At 41.6% G+C, this 12,057-nt stretch overlaps 1 protein-coding gene across 2 annotated transcripts in view; it reads right to left on the reverse strand.

Annotated features, from left to right (window-relative positions):
• Positions 1–2,669: 2,669 nt before the first annotated feature.
• The window catches only part of TFAP2E (transcription factor AP-2 epsilon), a 67,147-nt gene continuing 57,759 nt past the window's right edge, over positions 2,670–12,057 (reverse strand). For both annotated transcript variants that reach the window (XM_033957075.1, XM_033957074.1), the window contains 2 exons: positions 7,512–7,653; positions 2,670–4,105 (listed from right to left, as the gene is read on the reverse strand). In XM_033957075.1, coding sequence (XP_033812966.1) covers positions 3,817–4,105; positions 7,512–7,653 — 431 coding nt within the window. In that variant the 3' untranslated portion in view covers positions 2,670–3,816. The remainder of the gene's footprint in view (positions 4,106–7,511; positions 7,654–12,057) is intronic.

Raw genomic sequence — 12,057 nt, forward strand, 5'->3', positions numbered from 1 at the left:
TCTTAGCTCTGAAATAGGAGATCTTTGGGTGAGGTACAAGTCTGCACAGACTGTTTCACACTTTAGGTAAATGATTAATCATGAACTCTCTCAAGTAACAATTTCAAGAAAAGATGCATAAACACGGATGGGAACTAAAGTCACTTTTCTTACGTGGTCCTACCAAGGCTCTCTTCAGTTCTGAGATTAGGGATTATCTGTGCAGCTTCTGTAGCACAAGTGCTGATGAGTTAAATGTTCTCTGGCAGGTGCCAAAACAGCCTTTAATTGGTAGCATCCAGCAACTCACCTGTTGCCACCCAAGGGAAAAAACAAAGCAATTCAGAGGGTGGCCTTATGCTGCAAGGTGAGCAGGTGACCTATTAACAGGTAAATGGCAGCAGAGCACTGACGGCGATATAGACTGCAGAATCCAAATTCGATTTTTGTTGCACTAACGTGGGGGGGGGGAACTCTGGCCCTTTAAAAAAAAACAAACCTGTTTGAAAGCTAGAATGGGAAATTAGAAAAGCCCTCGTCTCCCACCCCTGATCCCCTTCCCAAGTTGACAAACCTTTCAAGCTAATCTGGTCCTCATCAGGGGACCTGTTTCCTTACCTAGGACTCTTAGCAGCACAGCTGCCAGTCTCATCACCCTCTGCTATCATGTCATTCGTTAGAATGTACAAAGGCCATTTCTGTTGGCGTCTAAGTTAGAATGCCACAAAGGGGCATCCTTGGCACTAATTCTGTAGCAGTGGCGGACCTAAATTACAGAATAGAGGTGCAAAGCGTGGACACTTGGGCAAGGTCAATGGCTGGCATAAGTTGCCACACCTTAGTGTACCATGCAGTGGGCACAACTGACAGTATTCTATAAGTTGCATGCGTGTTATGTTGACACCCCCCTGCTCTGCCTACATATGATGGGAAAACCCAGCTACATGCCCATTCTGCACACAGTCTTGCCTCAATCCGCCCTGTTCCACCTCCAGGCCCGCCTCCAAAAAAGCCTTGTCTATTTTTTCTTTTTTTTGCTGACCTCCAGGCCGCCTCTGGATGGCCTCCAGCCTGCACAGATGCAAGTCCGTCCGAGAACCCGTAAAGTCCTCTAACTGGAGGACCTGTCCGGGTTTTCTGAACATCTGGTAACCCTATGCCTTCGGATACAGCACACTTTCGGTTACATGCTATGCCATTTGTGTGCCAAGCACTTATGTGTATGATGCCACTGTTCCAAAATGTTGGTATGCAACTGGCACCCAGTTGTAGCAAATCTGGATGAGCACTTTGCTAAGCCAGGGTGATTGAAAACAATGATATGTCCAGAAGACCTCCTGGAGAGCACATTGTGAGACAATTAATAGGGGGGAACCCCACCATCCTGCTTTAAGGAGGATATTGCATTAGACAGACTTCTTGGGTCACCAGGCCGCCCAGTGGTATAAACTATTAACTAGATTTACTAAAAAGAAATTAAAAACTGGTCTAAGAGATATTTGGAGTATTGAGATTAAGCATGAAATTACTGCATCTCAATGGCCACGAATTTGGTCTTGGAGGATGAGATGTACAGTGTTGGCATCTATGAGACAAACTTGGTTTTTTCTGTTGCATAGAGCGTTGTGGACCCCTGTTAGATTGCAAAAACTGGATAGTTCTTTGTCTAATAGATGTTGGCACTGCCATCTAGAAGCAGGAACTTTAGATCATTTATTGTTTCATTGCCCATTTATTATGAATTTTTGGAAATCAATTTGGGACCAAATTAATAGTTTATTAGATAACCCAGAGGCATTATCCTATGATACTGTGATATTTGCTATGGAAATGAGAGCAAAAAGTCAGATTTCTGTGAACAACAATAAATTGCTACTTATAATGACTGGGGTTGCCATTCAGCAAATTACATATAATTGGAAGGATTGGAGGAGATTAAATTATAGCTTTTGGTGGAACTCTTTATGCCATATCTATAAAATTGAAAGATTTATTGCAATACAGCGGGGATATTTCAAGAAATTTCAGGATGTGTGGAAACCATTAACAAAATATTGCATGGATTAGTTGAAAATGTTTCCCTTAAATATATCAACTAATTTGGGTCGGGTGAGTGATATTTTATTAATATGTATTTATATGATTATGGAATATATGGTAGGGAGGGGTGGGAAGGGGGAGGGATAAGAATTTATGTAATGTAAAATGATAGAATATTAATGATATATTTATTGTTCGTGTGATTGAATATATATATACATTTAATGTAAGTTTGAAAATGAATAAAGAATTAAAAAAAAAAAAAAAAAAAAAAGATGGCAAGATATTTGGTTTTCAGTAACAGTTCCGATGGAAGGGGTAACGGGGATCATGGGTTTACATCTAGGTGTTCCCAGCATCTGTGAGGCCGTGTACAGGTACCACTGTGGGCAAAAGAAGCATGAGAGGAGATAGAAGTCTTCAAAAAAAGAAAAGTTTATTAAGAGCAGGAGATGGACATTCTTAAGTTTAAGTTTAAGTTTATTAGGATTTTATATACCGCCTATCAAGGTTTTCTAAGCGGTTTTACAGTCAGGTACTCAAGCATTTTCCCTATCTGTCCCGGTGGGCTCACAATCTAGCTAACGTACCTGGGGCTATGGAGGTACTGCAGTCTCAGAATCCCAAACGCAAGTGTCTTGTGGCTTGTCTTCTCTGGTACAGTAGTGGGGTTATCAGTTTATAGATCTCCCCCCCCCCCCTGCACCACCACAAAAACAGGGAAATTTCACATCTTTGGAGATATATGGGGGAGGGGTGAGTACAGGATGCCTCGTCTTCCCTATATATTCTAACAGTAGAAAATCCAAAGAGGTTATACGCCTTTCAGATATAAATAACGTGCACTGGACATTTTAAAACATTTTGATTTAATTACACATAAATAAATATTTACATGACTTTAACAGTTTAGTCCTTTTTTTTTGTGCTGGTGTAGAACCTTTTGTTTCTACATTGTAAAAGACCGAGGTGGCTTGGGTGCCACCCGAATGGGTTCCGAGTCCAGGTTAAAAGCTACACTAACGTGGAATCAAGGTTTCCTTTTCAAAGAGTTCGGATAGCATGAGATGCTAGAAACCTGCCCATACACAAGAGCCATTTTTTTCCTGTCCTCTGCTCTGGAAAGAGGTGTTAAAAAAAAAAATAAAATCCACAGCCAAAGAACTAATGTCCATTGTATTTGAACAACTGATTTCTCTTATGAAACTGTAAACAGTGTGAAAAGTGCCTGATCCAAAGTGGGGCAAGGAGCTGCTCCTCGCTCCTCCCCCCTCTCCTAGGAAAGGAAACTTGGTTAGAAGCTGTTGTCCTTAGTTCCTGGGTTTGCTCTTTCCTCCCGGGTTTAATCTAAACCATCATCCCAACCACCATCTGTCTCTAATTTTGCCTTAAATAAAGAGAGACATGAAGAATTTGTTTACACATCTTTCCAGTGGATCTTGCTCATGACAGACGCTTCTCTTTTGTAAAGAGTGTGTTGTGGATGATGGTGGGTGAACTCTGCTCCCTGTCTGCCGTCATGGCCACCTTCTTCCATCGTTGGTCCTTTCCAGTTGAGTGCGACCTTGATAGTCTGGAGTCCAATTCAGTTTCACCTTGTACGAAATGTGTTCATTTCTTAAAAACACAATTAATGGGTCTTTTGTGCAGTTTTCTCAAAGTTCATTTTTTAAAAAATATTCAACCTCCCACCCCCCAATGTTTACGACAGGATCAGGCTTCTCCTCTTACAGACTGGAAGATCTGATTCTCCCTCTGCCTTCCCACATTTGGATGCCCCAGGGTTGGGGGGGGGAGCTATTTTCGATGCTTCACATCCTTATCTGAGGTTTTGGAGTCTCCGGCCGCGTGGCCGTTGCCCGTGCTACTCAGGAACATTTTATCCACCCCCTTCAATGACTCCACCAGATAGTTCTGGAAAGCTGTGAGTGCTGCACAGAGCGCTGGCCCCCCAAAGCCATGTGTGATCAAACTGAAGTGAGTGAGGCAGCTCTGTACCCCAGGCTCCAGGATCAGAGACGGGCGGCTGTTCCCTAATGGAGAACGATCCTGAGCGAGGAGGTCTGCAAATTCTTTACAGATTTGCCTAAAGAAGAGAGAAGGAAAAAAAGGAAGAGCAAGTGAGAATCAGTTTATTCGATACACCGCAAATATCGACACAAGTTTAAAATCTAAGCAGTTTGCAATTTAAAAAAATTAGGGGGAAGGAACAAATTTATAAAATATGACTTAACACTAAACAATCAAACAAACCTGAGAGAAATCAAAAAGCAAAGGAAGTTCAAAATAGACTAATATCAAAAAAAGAAGAACCCCTACTATAAACTATCCAATTAATCGTGAACAATAAAAAGCATGAGTAGAATGCACAAACATTATTGAACATTAAACATCATTAAATATTATCCAGTAATTATCGTATATAAAAAATTTATTTTATTCTCAATATTTTCAAATTTCAAACATTTAAAACACATAAGATAAAGACATAGACAACATCAAACACAAATACAATACATACATCTGTATTTGTATTGTATTTGTGTTTGATGTTGTCTGTCTTTTTTATCTTATGTGTTTGAAATTTGAAAATATTGAGAATAAAATAAATAATTTTTTATATAGGATAATTACTGGATAATATTTAATGATGTTTAATGTTCAATAATGTTTGTGCATTCTACTCATGCTTTTTATTGTTCACGATTAATTGGATAGTTTATAGTAGGGGTTCTTCTTTTTTTTTATATTAACACTAAACAAGACAAGACGTAACTGAAACACAAGGAAAAGCCAAGAAGGACTGGTTACAACAATTTCAAGGCTCTTAGGAAAAGAAAAAAAAATACATTAGGATCTTAAGAATACTTAATATTCTGAATTTAACCATGAAAAGAAGGAAAATGATCCATTGAAAGTTTGTGAAAAATAGTCAGCATTGGGCCTAGTATCTTATGAATGAACTTTCAGTGCAAAGATTAAATGGAAGCGAGTTCCATAAAATTGGAGCCATAACTGAGTAAGATGAATTTCTGCGGATATCAAGAAATAATTGGCTAAAAGAGGGAATAATCCAGCAGGTGAAGATTGAATTTGGAAAGTAAGAATGTTGCATTTAAAAGAGAAACACGATATGTGATAGGAAGGATGTGCTCTAATTTGGAATGGCGATAAAGGAGTCTTTGACTGCAGTGAGCTGTAAATGGTGAAGTTGATAGTTTGGGAGGCCAATAAGAATGGAATTACAATAGTCGAGTTTAGCGAGAACTAAGGAATGTAGAAGTTTATGGAGAGAAGTGAACGAATAGAGCAAGGAAAGACGAAGAAACTACCCTTGAAATGGGGGGGAGTGAAAAGGAAAGGTATTGTCTATCCCAGAGGTGTCCAATGTCGGTCCTCGAGGGCCGCAATCCAGTCGGGTTTTCAGGATTTCCCCAATGAATATGCATTGAAAGCAGTGCATGCACATAGATCTCATGCATATTCATTGGGGAAATCCTGAAAACCCGACTGGATTGCAGCCCTCGAGGACCGACATTGGACACCCCTGGTCTATCCCTACTCCAAGCATCTTAATAGTTGCTGGAAAAGATCATAACTGCTGTTTTCTGCGAGTTGATCTTTAATTTGTTTGTCGTTAACCAGTCAGCAGCCATATCTAATTTTTCAAAAGTGGGAGAACAGGAGGGAGGAGCTGAATATAATCTGCATGAAGCAAGAGTCTACAGGGCCAGAAAGATATTGAAAAAGTATAGGTCCAAGAACCGATCCCTAGGAACACGGTTTAGATTGTAAGCTCTTTGGGCAGGGACTGTCTTCTTTGCGACTTTTACGATGACGTAAGCAGTGCTGTACAAAGTACCTGAATGACGAACAGCATCAGAGGGATCTGATAGATAAGAGTAGAACCACCGAAGGGCTGCCTCTGTAACTTGAAGAGTGTTTGGCGCAGTAGTTAGAACTACAGCCTCAGCCACCCCAAGGCTGTGGGTTCAAATCCCATGCTGCTCCTTGTGACTGAAGTCACTTAACCCCCCCATTGCCCCAGGTACATTAGATAGATTGTGAGCCCACCAGGACAGACAGGGAAAAATGCTATAAGTGGTCCACTAAGTGAGAGGCTACTGCCATAGCGAGGGAAGAGAGAACAGCATCACGGTTACTATTGAGAATTTGACCGACGTGATCAAAGAGGCCAAGAAGAGTATGTTCAGTAGAATGAAGGGTGGTGAAAACTGGTCTCACACGGATGAAATGCATTTGAACTTGATAGAGAATCAGAGAGTTGGATTGCAACCACCTTTTCGCTGTTAAGCAAGAGCTTCAGGCTGCTGGAGGCTACACCTGCAGATGTTCCAGGAGCCTCTCACCCCGTCCTGCACATACCAAATAATGTTGATCTCTCCTCCCACCACTGCCCTTATTCTAATGACTTTAGTCATTTGCTGGACTGCTTTTCCTTTGAGCCAGCAATATGCTTTACAATGTATTCTAAAGAACTGGCTGCATTTATTCTTTCATCTCCAACTTCTCACTCCCCATATGCATAGACATGTGTGCAAGGGACAGCTGTGCCCAATATTCCCTATACAAGATCTATCAGTATAATATACTGTGTGGCACTGTGGACCCTACTACTGCCACATAAACACAAAATAATGGGGAACACACCCAAAATGCATTAATTGTAGACTAATCAGTGAGATAGCAGGTCAAGATAATGGCTGGAGGGCTCTATGTTCAATGCTTAATATTATCAGCATGTATTGCAAAAAAAAAAAAAAAAAAAAAAGGCAACATTTAATAAGTAGAGAAGAGCTGGAAAATCCAAAAATGATTTTGGCGATTCTAAGGCCACCCTCTTCGCCGGATTCCTTCAGTCTTCCTAAACATATCAAAGGAAGCAGGCGAAGAGGGCGGCCTGCGATCAGATGACTGGACATGTTTAAAGCAACCATGGGGATGACGCTGGAGGACCTTTCCGGACTAGCACCGTAATTCAAGTCGCTACAACTCGAACACGAGTCGATGACACCTAAAACAAGGAGTTACTTAGGAGGAGCTTCTCTTTACAGGCAAAGAAAAAGTTGATGCATACAGAGAGATGGGTAGGACAGAGAAGTGAAAAGTGTAGATACAGTGAAGGGCAGGAGTGCGAATGAAAACCTGCACGAGAGGTGCTTGATGACTCCGGTCAAAGGAAAATGAAATTTTCCAGCAATGTGCTTGCAGGGGTGGCAAGTTAACTATTCTAATACTGGAGGACATGAGAGAGAGAGAGAGAGCAACACAAGGAGCAGACTGGCCCAAAGACGTTGCAAAATGGCGACGATCTGGCCATATAGACAAAAGAGGAGGCAGTGTGACAGAGCAGTGCAAACAGCACCTGCTCATAATGAATATTCACTTTCTAGGAACCAGTGTAACTTGGAGCCGTTTGATACCGTAGGATAAGCTGGCTGTGCCCAGTGTGTAAACTCCTTCCCACTCACTTGGTAGCTAGCAGCATGTTTTTTCTAGCGTGGAGCTCGGTGGGGTCAGAGTGCTGGCGGCACAGGTATTCCGCCGCCGCCTTCGCAGGGAATTCCGTCTCGCACACATAACCAAAGTCCCGGGCAAGATGAATGGCTTCCCCTGGAGAGGAGACAAATGACAGCTCAGTCCAGAGTTGATACTCTGCCAACAATGGCTAGTCAGGTTAATTCAGAGAACATTTTAGAAGCTTAGGCAATTACAATAAATTATAAGTTCTTGCCTATTTGACCAATTCAGGATTATTGTACAATGTTACAGGTATGTACTTATTCTATTACTGTATCATTATGCATGCTTAGGCTGTTCAGATATATATCACATACTTGACTTTCAACATGTCAGACTACTGCAACTAGACCATTATATACTGTTAATACACTGCATACAAGATTTTAAGAAAAAATGGGATGCCCATGTCGGATTTCTACGAGGGTAGTGTAGAGGTGATGCCACTTGTGCGTGACCCCTTGGAGGGTACTTTGGGCAGGGATAATAGAGTGGGCAGACTTGATGGGCTATGGTCCCCTTCTGCCGTCATCTTTCTATGTTTCTATGCTTCAAAGACCATATTGCTTACCAGTTAATCTCTAACAATATTCCACATCAGGCTGTATGGTTTTCATAAGATTAAATAGTCAAGACATCTTTCTACATGTCTCACTTATCATTAAGTATTTTCCTCCTTTAGAAGGTCATGGTTTATAGAAACACTGTCTATTTTCCTAATGTTAAGGGGGTGATATCTAAGATCATGCTAACAGACTCTTTTGCACACTAAGGTGCTCTGTTTTGGAATGGACTGCCCATTCAAAATGATTGCATCTTGGTTCATGAAATCTCATCTCTTAAGATGCATTTGAATATTTAAACTCATTGTTATATAGCTGATGTATTTTGTTTGTGACGTCCTAGTAATATCTAGCTAAATTTGTTGCGATCATAGAGCCTCGATGGTAATTATGGAATATAAATTCCTGTAACAGTTGGGGGTTTTTACGGGCTTGAGCACTGGGTGAAGACACTCTCGCAGAATGGAAGAGGATCTGAGCAATGCCAACTCATCCAACCATATTCTACCATGCTGTAATAGTTCTAGCAAATTCTGAAACAACGACCAGGAAAATCAGAGGAAACCCTTATAATTCACACACATAAGCACTGTCGGAATTCTTTTGCATGAAAAGATAAGAAGGAATTCTGCCTATGTATTTCTTTTTGTAGTTAAGAATAAGTAATTTGTTGAAAGGGCCATCAAACATTTATTCAAATAAATTCTCAGTATTAATCGCCTTTCACCAAATTTCCTTCCCCAACTAAAAAGGAATAAGTGGCTACCTCCAATTGACATGATGGTTTCACCATTTGGAAGCCAGTGTAGAAATTGGAAATGTTAGTCCAAGCCCATAGACAAGCAGAGAATGCAATTAAACATGACCATTACGTAGGGAGATGTGGAATTATTTCTCCAATATTGTACAGCAACTGCATATGCGCTCCCAAGAGAGGTGGTGGAGAGTAAAACTGTGACTGAGTTCAAAGAAGCGTGGGATGAACACAGAAGATTTAGAATCAGAAAATAATATTAAATATTGAACTAGGCCAGTTACTGGACAGACTTGCACGGTCTGTGTCTGTATATGGCCATTTGGTGGAGGATGGGCTGGGGAGGGCTTCAATGGCTGGGAGGTGTAGATGGGCTGGAGTAAGTCTTAACAGAGATTTCGGCAGTTGGAACCCAAACACAGTACCGGGTAAAGCTTTGGATTCTTGCCCAGAAATAGCTAAGAAGAAAAAAAATTTAAATTGAATCAGGTTGGGCAGACTGGATGGACCATTCGGGTCTTTATCTGCCGTCATCTACTATGTTACTATGTAATATGTCATAAGTCATAATATGTGGAACACTATTACATGTTAAACCCCCTATGGATTGTTATAAATGCCGACTTTTCTTAATTATGATGGGAATAGCCATGCAGATGATAACACGTAATTGGAAGAACTATGATCGCCTTAACTTCCCTTTTTGGTGGGCGAACTTATGCTCCAGCTACAAATATGAAAAATGAATGCTGAGATATCGGGGCATAGGAATGTATTTAACTCGGTGTGGGGCCCATTGGCATCTATTATTGCTTCTATATAGCTGTCATTTCTCTTTAATTTTTGTCCAATTTCCTTACACATCCAGGGTGGGAATGTATTACTACTTTAAATAAGAGTGGGTTATTGGACAGAAATTTGCAGATGACACCAAACTCTGCAGCAGGGTTAGAACCACGGAAGACTGTGAAAACCTGCAAAGGGACCTAACGAAGCTGGAAGAGTGGGCCAAAAAGTGGCAGATGCGTTTTAATATAGAGAAATGCAAGGTCATGCATGTTGGGAAAAAGAACCCGATGTTCAGCTATACAATGGGGGGAACATTGCTAGATGTAAGTACCCTTGAAAGAGACCTGGGTGTGCTGGTGGATACAACAATGAAAGCATCAGCACAATGCGCGACTGCCTCAAAGAAAGCAAACAGAATGCTGGGTATCATCAAGAAGGGTATCACGACCAGGACAAAGGAAGTCATCATGCCACTGTACCGTGCAATGGTGCGCCCGCATCTGGAGTACTGTGTCCAGTATTGGTCGCCGTACCTCAAGAAGGACATAGCATTGCTTGAGGGGGTCCAGAGAAGAGCGACGAAAATGGTAAGAGGTATGGAAAACCTTTCATATGCCGACAGGCTAGAACAGCTGGGGCTGTTCTCCCTGGAAAAGAGGAGACTTAGAGGAGACATGATACAAACTTTCAAGATCCTGAAAGGCATAGATAAGGTAGACAGGGACAGATTCTTCAGACTGTGGGGAACAACAAGTACAAGGGGGCACTCGGAGAAACTGAAAGGGGATAGGTTTAGAACCAATGCCAGGAAGTTCTTCTTCACCCAGAGAGTGGTGGACACATGGAACGCACTCCCGGAGGTCGTGGTGGGGCAGAAGACACTACAGGGATTCAAAGAAGGTTTGGATAAATTCTTGAAGGAAAAGGGGATTGAAGGATACAGGTAGAAGTAAGGATAGGTTTTTTTAGGGCAGGGAACACTTGACAGGTCATGGACCCGATGGGCCGCCGCGGGTGCGGACCGCTGGGTGCGATGGACCTCTGGTCTGATCCCGGTGGAGGCAACTTCTTATGTTCTTAAGTAAAGGGGTGGGGGAAAGATTACTTTTGACTACTGTATTTGTAAGTTCAAAGTGCTTTTCTTGATTTGTTATACGTTCAGATTCATATATATTGCACTGTTACTACATGAACATCAATAAAGATTTATAAAGAGGCAAAAAAAAAAAAAAAAACCCCAAAACCAAAAAACCAAACCTGCATATCCAATAAAACCATTACTACTACTATTCATCATTTCCGTAGCATGACTAGACATACGCAGGCGCTGTACACATTACATGCAGGTACTTTCTCTGCCCCTAGGGGGCTCGCAATCTAACCGCCCCCTCCCCCCTCACATTTTATGAAGCCGTATTAGGCTTTATTATCGCCAGCCATGGCGGTAAAAGCTGTGGCATTCATAGAATTCCTACCAGCAATAAAAAAAAGCCTAACGTGGTTTCATAAAAGGGGACCTAAGGAGTTTTTTTTGTACCCGAATTAAACGACTTGCCCAGGTTCACAAGACTCTCAGTCCACAGCATTAACCCTTAGGCTCCGCCTCCACATTAATCAGTAGTTTATAGTTTGCTATTTATAGTCTGCCTTTAAGCAAAATGGATTACAACCATGCGGACATAATTAAAACACCAAAACAGAAACCAAAACTAAAAGGCTAGGAGATGGGGAGGATGTGTGTGCGTTGAGGAGGGGGAGATTGCAGTGCTGTAGCTGGTTGTCTGGTTTGGACTTTCTCCCAATTATCTCCCAGATTCATTTTCATTTGCTTCTAACAAACATAGTAGACGCTCACATGCCAATTTTATCTTTCCATCTGTGAGAGGATGCAAATTTAAAAAGTTATCACCATCGCCTTCTGTCCTACCGGGCAGCGCGTCCTGGGACAAAGATTTAAACACCTTAATTATGACTTCAACCACTTACTTGGATTTTAGGAGGCATCTGAAAACCTATTTGTTTCCCAATTATTTTGGTTATTTAAGTTAATTCATCTCATTGTGCAACTTCTTTTGTAAACCGCATAGACCTTCACGGTCCTGCGGTATATAAGTAAAAGTGTAACGTCTTTGCTTTCCTGTCCTCAGACATCCACTTTTCTTTCCTTACTTCCCCTCCCAACTTCCCCTATTGCTGACTGAAGACGTGATATTAGGGAATCAAGTTTGTACGGAGACCAAATGACATCATAGAAACATAGAAGATGACGGCAGAAAAGGGCTCCAGCCCATCAAGTCTGCCCACTCTGCTTACCCACCCCCTGTCTATGCCCTAATGTCCCAATTTCCTTATCTTGACCCTCGCAGGGATCCCACATGGGTATCCCATTTA

This window comes from Geotrypetes seraphini, chromosome 8 (assembly GCF_902459505.1).
Source record: "Geotrypetes seraphini chromosome 8, aGeoSer1.1, whole genome shotgun sequence".
NCBI lineage: Eukaryota > Metazoa > Chordata > Amphibia > Gymnophiona > Dermophiidae > Geotrypetes > Geotrypetes seraphini.